The following is a 13,903-nucleotide window of genomic DNA, read 5'->3' as shown; positions in this document are numbered from 1 at the left end:
ATAGGAAAAGTTTTAAATTATTCCCTGGATTTATCAGGGAAGTTTGATATCTAAACCAGTGGTTTAAAATTACTGGATATCTGTTTAAGGCCACCAGTCACTTGTATGAATTCCAGCACTACTCTGCTGTCATAAAGATTAAACATCGTCAGGTTTATGAATGTTTTAATTGATTCACATTAACTAAACGTTTAAATCCTAATAAAAAAAGGCAGAGAGAGACCTTAAATCTCAGCAGAGCCCACCAGCTAAAAATGCAAGTATATTTAGCATAAAGTTACTTTGAATACATTGCAAGTCTTACACTTTTGTTTACCACTCTAAGTTAAAATTAAAACAAAATCTAAAGTCAGACCGTGTTTAGTAAAGCATCAATTTACTTTTGTCAATACTACTGTATTTGAAGATTCTAATATCTAAAATCCTTTTGAAAGAGCAACTGCTGAATTTGCTTTCAGTTCAAGGAGTTCTCAAAAGCTTCAATTAATTACAGAACAGAACTCAATAATTTTTACATTGCCTTTATTATCTGATTTACAGAAAAATAAGTCATATGCTTGTAAAGTGTATAAACTTCATAAAGTGTGACTGACACCAGGTATTTTAAGTCATTTAAAAAATCCTCCATTTCTACTGTGTGTAATTTAAGATGAAGTTTACTCCTACAAAAATGGTAAAATATTACAACCCACTCCTAAAATGGCATGATCACATTAGTAAGATTTTAAAAGGACTTATCAGCCAACGTTTAAACTTGTTCGTGTTGGGTATTATAATGCAAATAGCTTATATTGTTCTTCACACTGAAGATATAAAAAATGGAGCTCATCCTTACTTTGGAAAGAATTAGTAAGTTGCTCTGGATTTTGTTTTAAAGTAGCTTAAAAAATACCACTACTGTAGATTTTGTAAAAGCAATTCTCCAGCTTCTACCAATTTCACAAGGAACAGAGCTGCAGAATTGTGTCAGTATTCATATTCAGGGGACGTTAGTAGTTCAAATTATACTCTTCCTCAGTACAGAAATCTACTAATTTCAGTTTTACCCACAGTCACGAAAATCTGCCTTACAAACACCCTCAAAAACTTTAAGAGGGCAGGGTTATTTTCTAGGAAAACTTTATGGAAAACTGCAAATCAGTTTTAGTACTCCACCCACTGTCGTACAGGATATTCTGCCACAGGCATGTGGGAGGCTCATACACACATAAGTTCTCAACATACGAGCAGCCACTTTTTAAATCAAGACCTCCACAAAAATAAAGGGTTTTATTATTCAGGGTTGGGGTTATTCTTCCCCCCTTTAAATATGTTTCACACACTTTCAGACTCTTAAAAGTACAGTCTTACTGATACCAGTACCTGTGACATGTATCTTGAATCAGACACTCAAGATACTTTTAAAACCTTAAGACCTCTTTACAAAAACAAATAAAAGAACAGATTTAAAGAGTCAAGTAGCTCCTTCAAAACAAACCTTTATTTTTCCTGCTTATATGACACAAGTCATTGTAAATACAGCTCTTACAGATTTCCCACTGCTGTCTGTATTGAAATAGCCACAGGTAAAAAAAGAGATCTTGAATCAGGCTTATCAAAACTACTTACTTATCAGCACAAACAACATCAACTCAACCGTACACAGACTTTTTTTTGGCATTTAAAGAATACTAGTTTCCCAAATTTTAAATTCCATAAATACTGGAAAAGCTTATTTAATGCAGTCAATGCCTGTTTGATCTCCAAGTTTTCCTGTGCATTTTTTTAAATCGAGTATGACTTAGCTGAAGCCAACCGTTGGTTCAAATTAAGAGAAAGAGATAAAAATCCTGCTATAGTTCAGTCTCAGGATGAAGACAAAATTTCCTTGTCTAACCAGGAAGCCTGAATCGCTGTGGCACTGCTCCAAATAGGACAGAAGATGCAGAATATGCTCTTGTTCACACAGAGCTGGAAAAGAGGCAGGTGTGGTTCTGCAACCATCTTCTACGCATTGAAGGAGAACAGCAACAGGGGAAAAAAACACCACCACAAATCCTCAAACAAATAAACCCAAGCCACCTCAAAAATCTACCTTTAGCCAGTTGGATTAGAAACTGGTTCCAGGAACTGATGCAAAGGGCTAGCTTTTCCTCAGTTCAGCAACATATTCTCCCATAAGGGGGTCTCAAATCTCTCTACAAACATCTCCTCTCTTCAATCCTGGTCAATGTAAAATGATGTTCCAATGGAAGTCTAAATTCTGAACACAACTCATTCATTGGGCTCAGGAGTTTGAATCCTCTGCTCTGAACACCAGCCTATGTCTATATGAAAACTAACATCCTCTTAGACAGAAAACGACTGTCTCACTGCTGAAAACAGCCTTGACAGCTGTAAACCAATTCTAGACATGACAGCTTTCCAAGGTTTATCCTCACTCCTCCAGTTAGTTTCAAAAATGCTCAAACAGAAGCTTCTCCTCAATCTACTTTTATCTAGTCACTTCTGACAAGACAGAAGATGGTCCAGTTCATGCCCTTACAGTCTTACAAAGTGGTGAAGACAGTCTAGCTCAGGATTAGCACCATTTTCAAAGCTGAGATGACTGACAGTTCACTTTAAAGCTGTAAACAGCAATAATAATGGATCTGTTTCTTAGCTCAGCAATTCAGACTGCAGTGGTGGGGAGGGTACTGATGGGGACCAAGGGACACACCACATACTTGCCCCTCAAGCAACAGTGTCACCATTTGTGAGTCACAGCATCACTAATTGAGCTCATACTGTACAGGAACAGGATCAAGCAACATAGAAGCTGAGTCTGGATGTGACCTGTGGCACCACTGTTGACAATCAAATACAGGAGGGGCTTCTGCGATGAATTCTTGCACTTTGCAAATCCTGCACTACTGATGGCAAGTTACAGTTAGGACTTGTGATTACACTGGAAATCAGCAGCTGCTCAAAATTACCATAATCTTCTCTCACCATCCCAACAAGGAATTTGAATATTTTCTCTTATTTACCCTTCTTTAAGTGGAACAGGAAGAGAACAAAAATCTGGGTTTTTGTGGTATTGTTTTAAAACAATACCAATGACTAACATTGCTGTTGCCACCCCACCTCCCCCTGTAACACACTGGGCTCTTTGCTTGGCAACAATTAAATTTGTTTTGTTTACCATATTGCATTAAGTTTTGTTAGCAAATATGAAGAGTTATTCATATATATATATATATATATATATATATATATCAACTGCTGAAGTTACACTGCATCATTTCCACTGTTTAATTACTTAGGAATTATTTACCAAGCCAGATCAGCAGTGGTTCGAACACCACCATGAAATCTTCTGTCATGCCACTGCAACACTATGATCTTCCAATTTCTACTCTTCCTCTTCCAGCTCAGGCAAACAGGTGCCATTAAAACTGATACAGTAAGATATATTGAAAACTTAGCATTAAGACTAAGTTAAGATAAGTCAGGAACAAAGTATGTGAATGTTCTGATTCCCATTAGATATCCACAGATCATTTTAAAACACTGGACAGAAATAATTTTGTAAATTTACATGTCAAATTGTCTCTAAGTTTTACAGTTAAAGCAACACAAAATTGCTAGAAGTATTCCCAAATGATGATCCTAATTTAATTTTAGGCTAGTCATATCTGGTAGTTAATCACTGCCTTTGAGTATGTGGAACAGTCTGATTAACTCTATCATCAGCTCATTTCTGTAATACAGTCTTCACTGCAGACATCTGGTAAGACTTCAGAAACGTGAAACTATTCTGCTTTAATAGAATCCCTGCATTTTCCATTACATGAAAGAGCTTTAATGCAGAGGACTCACAGACTGCTCTGCTGAACTACAGCGTAGCTACAAGCTGAACAGGGGAATTAAGAAATTAGAGAGTTGTTCCCATGTGGTTTTAAAGCTAAAAAACGAAAAATAAATTACAAAATAAATTACAATCCTAAACAAAATAAATTCTAAACTAAAATAAATTACAATAGCTAGAGGGAGGTAATCAAACCAGTTCTTCAGAGTTTAAAACATTTTCTGCCTTTCTCTTCTCTCACAAAAAAAGGGCTTTCCCCCTTTTCCTTTCTGCTGCACCCAACATCTCCCTGGCAGTTTTCATACCTATATATGGCCACAGAAAAGTCTAAAATGCTGCTGGGCTGCAGCTAGTTGTGCAGTAAACAGAGATGCACTCCCAAGAGGACTTACAAATCCAAGCAGGGCTCCATGAAGCAAGAGTCCTTCCAGAAAGGAAGGGTGCTTAGGAAAGCAGATACACCCAAATGACTTTGTGCAGGTGTGAAAAGGAAGTCCAAGCTACCAAACCCAACACAGCACATACTCAGTTTGCTGGGTATAGCAATTTAGGAGCACATATGACACCTCGTACACAAACATTCCCCTGTTGTTGGGCACTTTAACTGTACTGTAGAACCTTTCTTTGCAACACAAACGTATCTGTCAACTGAAGATTTCATTGCAGATTTTTTCCACTAATTTACTAGATACATTGTGTGGGATCATCGACCACTTTGGAGGTCTGAATTCTGGCGTAGATTTGACTGGCTTGTGAAACAACTGCCATTTATTAAGCAGTGAAGGTAAATAACAACAGGAAAAGCATCCAAAAGTTGTGTGGATATGACACGCATCTCTCAACCGAGATGAACCGCCAGAGCAGTAATAAATTCTTCAGTTTAATCAGAAACTCAGTGACTGAAACAGGAACTACTCACATCATTTAGAAATTCTGTGTTCCGCTCAGTATGTCACAATTAAGCTGACAAATGTTTAAAAAATGATGACTCCCAAACCCCCTTCACACAAACTGGCATTCACATTCATTTCCAAAATGAGAATTTATTCACTGTTATAAATAAGCTCTCTTCAACCCCTGAACATCAAAACAAACACTTTCAGCAGAGTATTTTTTCTTCATTATAAAAAGATACTGATATTCATGGAAGCTACAGAACGGAACCTGCTCAAAGCAAATTGTTCCCAGCTAACACTGGTAATATTGGATATTGCTTTCTTTTGGACAAAAGCACAGTTTTGCGATCCATCCTGCAAAGATTTTTTTAGTTTCACAATTAATGGATTTTAGCAGATTGCAGTGGCATTACCTAGTAAATTAGCAAACTGCATAGGCAAGTCTAAAATAATTATGGAGAGAAGGGTACAATACAGCTTATTAAACCTAGAAGGTTTAAAGTCTTCTAGTGTTCTCTAAATAACAATAATCTCAAGAATAACCAAATGCTGAAGTAGTTTTAAATCAAAATAAGTGTGAACATGAACTGTAAACACAGAAGCGTATCGGGTGACTTCAGGAAATCTCTGCAGGAATGCAGAATAAGCAGTTTCCCATAGAAACCCAGCAACGTGAAAGCACTTTCTCCAATACTGAAATCGGCAGCCTGAGACTAAGCCTCACAATCACTGGAGCACCACTTCAATCTACTACACTGATTACTGAAAACTACTGTCCTTACCCAGTCTGCTTATTCAAGGGCTTTCTTATCAGCTATCATTTGCTAATAAAAAGATTAACTATTTCACATGATTAATATATAGAAAATAAGTTCTACAAGAGACTCATGTTTTAACATCATATGAGCTACTACTGAGATCTGTATTAGCTACCCATTTTTAGACATACATTCTGCACCCCCGTTCCTCGAAGTAATCTCCTTCAAGGAGAGTTCAGTGTTCAGCTTTGTGTGACAGGCAGGGAATATTAACAGACACCAAAAATTATAATACAGCCTGTAGAAGGAGATTCAGAATATCCCAGCTCTAGTGTCTGAATACAGCTACCTGCTCCAACAGACAGGCTTAGAGCCAAGCTCAAACATTTGTTAGATGCCAACAGTCTGGCAATGCGATTAACTCCTATATGTCCTATACTGATTTGGAAATAAGCTGCCTTTCAAAAGATAGAAAGTGCTACTGCTTAATTTGTACTTTAAGAAGTTATACTTTTTATTCAGCTGGCGTAATTTGTATTTGTTCTCACTGAGCAGCAAGATCAGCTTAGATGTTTAAAACCAGAGTTCAGACGAACAGCAGTTTGAAGTCTCAATGGTAGTATATACAAAACATCATGAAGTACTAAATAAATCTTGATTTTTCAGAGCCTTCGTTCACTCTCCAAATGAAAGACATTCACTGACGGATTAAGGCCAAGGAACTATTAAATACAAAATAGCAAAGGTGTTAAATGAGGTAATTTTCATTATTATTGGACAAAGAATCTTTTATACATTGTTTCAAGCGAGTTGAAGGTTTTATTTTCCTGTCAGGCCAATTAACCTTAAACCTTACTGGATTGCTATCTGCAGCAAATGCAAACAGTAAGCACCAAAACTTACTCGACTTCATCCATTTCTCTCTCCAACTGAGTTTATTTTTTTGTTCCCAGCTATGCTTTCCAGTTTCTTCATTAGTCCAGCTCAAGCGAGTGCTCTATTAGTTCCTCACTCTTGCAGGTACAAAAAAGTAACATTTTCTGACTAATCATAGGAAAAGGCTCACTCTTGACCTGAGAAGAGTGCCGTCTCTATACTGGGAAACGTCCAACATGTCATTCATGAAATCTGACTTTATTATGAACAAGTTTCAAACTGCCATTCTTTCAGAATTAGAGCTTTCCAATGTGAAAGCCTGTGAAGTGCTGGAGCTGGGGAAGATGACTAAAAGGTTTCAACACCCCTACAAACAATAGATTTTAAACTTGATATCTACATAAGGAGATTTAGATACATACTTTGTACCACAGACTTTAATTTAATCTGAAGAAACATGTATTTAGTGACCATCCAGACACATGTCTGAAATAGACTATTCCCAAAATAAAGACAATAAAAAAACCTCTGCACTACAAAAAGCTTCCTTCTACCCATGTAGGACTCAAAGAAATGAGAATATTTAATGTTCCAGATTTTGAATTTGTTTACTGTGCATCAGAGGTTCCCTACAGATCCATTTGTCGAAGTCCTGTACAAATAACTACTTGTCCCTGCACTATAATCTTCCAAGCATGAAGCTACTGGCTGCAGACAGATCTACTGATTCCAATTACTGCTGCCTTGCCATTAGCAGAACAAGTATCTATGCTGGCATCATTCAGAGCTTTACCTCTCTGCAGACAAAAGGACTCAGACGCTGGGTTTTTTTTTAATGCTTCTGTATCCTGGAAGATTTTTGCACCTAGAATAGGCATGGCATAAAAAGAAAACAAAAACAAAACATGCTATGGCATAAAAAGAAAACAAAAACAAAACACGCCTTAGAGATTTAACTAGTAAGAGAAACTCGTATCAACTACAGTAGAAATCCACTCAGGAAAAGAATATCCATATCCTCTCCCTTTGCAAAAGCTCTAGACAAAGTAGGTATCTCTACTGGCTGCTGCTTTCTGAAGTTAAGACATGCTCAAAATCCCAATCTCTACAATTATTTCTGGTATTTCTGAGTATAACCTCATCATATGAATAATACATACTTTTTTTTATTTTATACTTTTCCCAATACCTCTATTGCCATACTATGAAGTCATTTCTATTATAAAGCACACTTCAAATCAATAGCTACTTACATCTCAGCTTCAGTTTTGCCAAAAATAAGAAACTGCTGTGTAACTCTCAAATTGCATTTTATAATGGTAAATTAAAATAGGCTTGTTTAATGGTTCTTCCCAGTGAAATTCAATATAGCCCCGACTTCCAAATGCAGCATAAAACTATTTAACATGACTAACTATACTGCAAATGATCAGTTCCAAGGATAATTCACGTTAGAAGGGACCTAAGGAGGTCATCTAAATACCCGATACAGAAATACCGAAAGTAACGCTTTGTGAGAGCACTTCTAAAGAAAATAAAGTTATTCCACTCTGTGGTAGCATGCACTAAAATAAAGCCCAGTGTAGTTTCTCAAACAGGCCAGGATCAAAAAATATTAGTTCTTTTTAATGTAACAAACTGAGAACTAAGTGTTCTTAAAATATACAGAACTGAGTCACTGCTTAGGCAATACTTAATCCGCTTAGAACCTAAAGGGATGAACTTGCAAGACCTTGAATTTAGAAAAAAACAGTAGCTGTCAGATTTTTGACATCATTATTAAATAGCAGGAAGTTAAATTCTTTATGGATACTAGACTGCAAGTACTTCCTCCTCACCCTTTACATACAAAGGCAAAAGATTAATAAGCAAGGTACAGCTTATTACAGAACTAAGAGATGAATCTGTGACCACTGCAATGGCACAAGCAAGGAGACAGACACCTGAAATAGTCCTTACTACATGTCTTTAAATACTAAGCACACTGGCAACACTAATAACTACAGCTTAATGTTAACCACTTTATCCTACTATTAAAAGGACATGATATAGAAAGTTAAAACAAACATGAACAATGCCTACGGTAGTACTATTAAAGAACTGTTTGAGTGTACACAATGAAAAACCAAAGGTCAGATTCAGGCAACTAAATAAATTCCACTTTGTGCTGATACTTAATGTCTACCACTTGCTCTAGTAAAAGAGACCTATGTAACAGCGTCAAGTCAAGCTATGGCACGGAGAAAGACTGACTGCATGTGGTCCTGAGAGTGCCAGCATTAGGATTTTGGGACACAGCTGGTGCATCAGCAGCTGCCCTGCAGAACATCAACAGCTGACATCTCAACCAAACAATGGGAAAGCCAAAGATTTCCATGCTCCTTCTCAAGCTCCAGTCACCAGCCAGCTTGACTTAAAACTAAAAAAAGTGCAATTTAAGCAGTCAATTCAAGTCAAAATAGACTTACGGAGTATGCAGATACCTAAATGATACCAACAGTTCTTTATTACCTTAGTGAGAATAGGGCTACTTATTAAAAACAAATCTTGTCTTGCAGTTACCTGGTTTCTCAAAAGTGCACCAGAACTCCTGTACACTGGAGCGGGGCGGGGGGGGGAAAACGGGGATTATTTTAGATCTTCCCCACATCTAAACAAGAAACTGACAGACATTTTCAGAAAAGCTGTTTGCATTTCTATCACAAAGCACTAACACGTTAAGATTCAAGTCAACTATAAACCAGTAGTAACTCTCGCTACTATCAACCAAATTGCACAGATCCTTTACCAATGATGACTAAAAGAAAAACCAACCTGCCATTCACTGAATTTTACCAGCCTTGGTAAAAGATGTAAGCAAATTCTACTGTATGAGATAGTAATTACCATTCAATGGCAGAGCAGCTTCAAAATAGGGTGTTTTACCAGGCGCAAACACATTTCTTAAAGAGCCAAAAGTGATTACACGCTATTAGGATAACACACAAACTACTACTTACTCGTTTAGACATAAAGTGCAACCCTCCTTTTTCAATTAGTAGACAATTGCTTTTATGGAGAAAACTGTACATAACACACAAGGCAAACTTTAAAATGCATTTACTAGTCTACATGGCCTCTCCACAAAAACAGTTAAGAGTGGATCAGGCATGCAAGATGACTTCTTCCACTTTGAAGCTATAGTTACACACATAGCACAGCCACTCCTAGCAATGGATGATACAAGAGATGATGTTACTAATCACTGCATAAAGCTTTATACATAACTGGAAAGCATGTGTGTAGTAATTTGGCTATAGCAACAGGCAGTGCATGAATGAAGACGCAAGACTTTTTTAATGCAGTATTTAGTTAAATTAGAGAGGAAAGGGGGACCTGCTTTACACAACTTACTTGTAGGTCATTCAAAAGCAACTATTCGCAAAAGTTCTCTTCTCATGTCATTTACTACCAAGTAATAACCTCTAGAAGTTGCCTAATACAAGAAGACAAAGAAAACAGTGTATTTTTTTTTTTAATGCTACTTAACATCCTGTTTCAATATAAAACTCCTTTGTGGACTTAAGTCTGGAAACCACCAGGGTAACAAAGTGCACCTCTTAGCCAACCAAAAGGAGAACTCCTCACACTCCAAGTGCTTTTGTGTACAAGACTGTAAATAAATCTTTGAATAGCAGTAATTACAAAGTTACTTGAGCAAGAGTAAAGAGACATCAAAAAGGTTTTGAACTACACACAGAAGCAAATACTATGTATTTAAACAAAAGGTACATAGGCCACAGGGAAAAAATGGGAGTGGATAAGCACATTCCCTGTAGATGAGGAACTGTTCAGCTTTAAGTAAGGTGTTATTATGCAATTGTGACAACTCTCCTGACTTCTTCCTACACATTCATTGCTAAGGAATATATTAAACATACCATAACCCCAAGCCAATGTATTCTTACAAATTCAATTAAAAATATTGTTTTGCATCTTATCAGCAGGGGGCTTGATTTGTGAAGTCAGTTCTCCATACCATCTAAACCATAATGTCTCAATTTTCAACTAAGCCACCACATAAAAGTGTATTGTTACTACTCAGGTCTTACCAAGTTTTGCTGTCTAGGCATCTACCTGCCTAAATTCATCTGAGACACTGGTAGAGAATAAAAGTTTTCAGTCTGTGTTCCACAAAATCTTGGGCAACTGTGGACAGCTAAAAGTTCAAAGACAGCTAAAGGTTCCCAAGCATAGGCTCTGTGTTCCCACCTAAAGCTTTAAAGGCAAAGTTCTAGACGGTTAGGACACCAGTGACCCAATCTTCCTTCCTTAAGATAATTTCACTGCTGAGCATCAAGCTTAACATCCTGCCACCCCCTTCACAACCCAGTGCCTCAGAATGACATATTCGGAGCACAGCATGAAATTTAAAGGTCAAAAGCACCATATGCAGGGTTGGACACTGTTTCACATCTGCAGGGTTGGACACCGTTTCACATCTGCCACCCTGTGCTACCAACCTATTATCTAGTGTGAAAATCAACCATGATATCCTACTTGCCTCTCAAGCAATTCACAAATTCTTAACTCCTTAGAACTTAAAGAGAACATTTTAAAATAAGTCCATTCTTGTTTCTATAATAATTTATGCTTCCTATATTGTGCTCAGTGTCAATTACCTTCTATCCTCACACTTCTACTCATTTTTGTCCCAAACGCTGCACTCTGCTTCTTTTCTTATTCTCCCTTCCAGTCCCTTTAACATAACAGTGACTCACGTTTCATCCATTCCTTCTGGCAGAGAAGGTTTGAGAAATACGTGGAAAATTCATTACCTCTAACTAAATGATGAGAGCACCAAGGTGCATCTCTCAGGGGAAGAACAATGAAGGGGAGGAGCGCATCACCACTGGTTCAACAGGCACCTTAAAAACTTGTCTGTAGAGTGTAAAGATCATACACCTTACTTGCTCTTTCTAGGCATGCTGAGAGTGCTCACTTTACACCATGGTGGTGCCTCTCCTTTGGACTCTTCTCCACTGTTAACAGTTTCAGACTCTGTCCAACACAGTAAGAGAATGGAAGCAAATTTGCCCTTGACAGCTTTCCTGCTGCCCAGGGACTGCTCTCTTCTGGACAGCAATTCAGTACCTCAAAATTTAAAAGGACTACCACATTACTTAAAGAATCTACTTATTGCCCTGTCAGGGCTTTCCAAATCTCAGGTATTTTACACATCCACTTTCATGAAAACTCAAATTCAACTGCAGAAGAAAAGGCTTTAAAAATTACATCACTGCAAAGCTAATTACACTTCAAAGTTCAAAAGGCCATTTTCAGTTACTCATCTCTGATGAATTTCAGGGAAAAGGCTTATTGCAGAAGAATGTGGTAAACAAAACACAAATCCTTATTTGACACACAATACAACCTACGGAGAACAAACAAAAGAGAATGGAAACATGTTAGCCTAAGAGTGGTAAGCCACATGACAGAAAGGGAATATGGTACCTGAACAGTGCTAAGAGACAGTAGCTTTTAATCAAAAATGAGGATGGAATCAAAGTAAAGATGCCACCTACCACTTCCATTACAGAAGTATCATTGAACATTTCATCATATTAACTATAAAATGCAATCTGCATTTATAAAAGAAAACATGCTATATTACAAAAAATAAAAAGCACAGAAGTTTCCCTACAGTTTTACTTACCACAATAGTGGCAATACTTTGATCAACTTTTAGATTTCCCTGAAGTTACTGAAGGGATTCAGGAAGCCAAAAAAAGGAAAAGGACAGCACCTGTCTTGGCACCTCAAACATACCCAGAGAGTGAACTTTATCCTATCATTAAGTAACAACCACTTTGCCTCTATAGATAAGCAAAGCCACAGGGCTTGCCCAGGTGGCCCACCAGTGACAGATGCCTGGGAGAACACTCCAAACCCACATGCTATCCACAGATCCATCCTTCTACCTTTTCCAAAGAGAGGTACCATGATCCCATGATTGGACACCTGCCAGGATTCCAAAATTTCTGATACCTACTAATTCTGCCATTTACTTAAACACAGTTTGGGGCACATCAGTCTCACTGCGCAATGGCTTCTTCACCTATCATAAATGGAAAACTATGCTTACCTTCATTGAAAGATTTTCGTATCAGACAAGCAATATACAAATATCCCTGCTGTGGAAGGGCCAACAGAAATCTATTTTACCTATTATGAGCAAAGCAGCAATTCTAATGCTCATCACCCAACATAACACTGAAGACTCAGGATGTCTTACCTGATTTTATAATTGGGCAGGGTGTGCTTGCGCTTAATAACCTTCTTGAACTGGTTCACTATGATGGAAGTGAGCTGTGGCATGGGCCTCCCTTCAAACTGAGACTTCACTTCAAAGAGTATCACAGGGTCATCCATGAAAGAGAAAGACCAGTGAGTGAAGGGCAGGCGTGTGAAGACCAGCTTCAGCTTCCCTAGCACCCGGGAGATCTTGACAAAGAGGTAGGCCGACTTGCCAAAGACCAGGTCGGCATCGATGGCCAAGTGGAAGCCACCATTGTACTCCAGGTCTACCTCAAAGCCCAGCTCCTCGGGGCAGCCCTCCTCGTTGCAGACCACTGGCCGAATGAGCTTGACAGCTTTGAACACAGGCAGGACGTTGCCGAGATAGACGTCTCTGAGGCTGAGCCCCTCCAGCACCTTCCCCGTCATCTTGGCCTGGAGCAGCTCTTCAAACTCCACCTTGATCTTCTTGGTGACCCAGTTCCTGACCAGGGCTGTGTCCCTGAGCTCCCTGAAGAGGAAGAGGAAGATAGCATTGAGGAATTGGCACGTCTCCTCGCGGCAGGGGTCCGGAGAAGGCTCTGGCTGCTGCTGCTTGGCGCTGGGCTCCGAGCCCGGGGCGGCGGCAGGAGCCGCAGCGGTGGCCGGCGCTGAGGCCGGAGCAGGGGTAGGGGCCGAATCTGAAGGCGCCTGGCTGCCGGCCGGCTCCGAGCCCTGGAGATAGTCCCTGAGGCTGTGGTCAGCCGCCACACGAGCGTAGACGACCCCGTCGGTGTCTCCAGCCGTCCCGACAGGCTCCGGCTTCCCCCAGTAGAAGAGCAGCAGCTGGAAAAGGAGCGTGAGGACGCAGCCGGCCAGCGCCGAGAGCAGGATCACGTAGATCAGCTGCATCCTCTCCGCACCCCGGGCGCGCTGCCCTCACCGAGCCGCCGCCATGCCGGGGGTCGCTCCCGCAGGACGCTGTTTAACGGCCGCGGCCACCGGAGGCCGCCTCATCCGGGTCCCCACACCGCCCTCTCCGTGAGGGCGGGGCGGCTGCGGGGCCAGCCAATGGCGACTTGGCCCTCCCCTCCGCGAGTCTCCATTGGCGGAGCAGCGAAGGTTTCGCCGGAGACGTCATTACGCTGAGCGGCGTAATGTCACAGCGCGGCCGGCGCATGCGTGGGGTGGATGGAGGTGTGAGGGGAGCGGGAGCCTTCGGGCCGTGTCCGCGGAGCGTGTGGGTCTCGGGAGCGGGGATGTGGGGAGGCAGGCACTCCCGAAGGAGC

At 39.9% G+C, this 13,903-nt stretch overlaps 1 protein-coding gene across 1 annotated transcript in view; it reads right to left on the bottom strand.

The window, feature by feature from the left end:
- PDZD8 (PDZ domain containing 8) overlaps positions 1–13,669 on the bottom strand; it is a 62,579-nt gene extending 48,910 nt beyond the window's left edge. Inside the window, exon 1 of the mRNA XM_057417390.1 lies at positions 12,634–13,669. Coding sequence (XP_057273373.1) covers positions 12,634–13,526 — 893 coding nt within the window. The 5' untranslated portion in view covers positions 13,527–13,669. The remainder of the gene's footprint in view (positions 1–12,633) is intronic.
- Positions 13,670–13,903: the final 234 nt, after the last annotated feature.

Source organism: Pezoporus wallicus, unplaced genomic scaffold (assembly GCF_028554395.1).
Source record: "Pezoporus wallicus isolate ANWC-B61680 ecotype Strahan unplaced genomic scaffold, APGP_CSIRO_Pwel_v1 contig_8188, whole genome shotgun sequence".
NCBI lineage: Eukaryota > Metazoa > Chordata > Aves > Psittaciformes > Psittacidae > Pezoporus > Pezoporus wallicus.
Note: the sequence above shows the minus strand (reverse complement) of the source record. Positions and strands in the feature narration are given on the sequence as shown.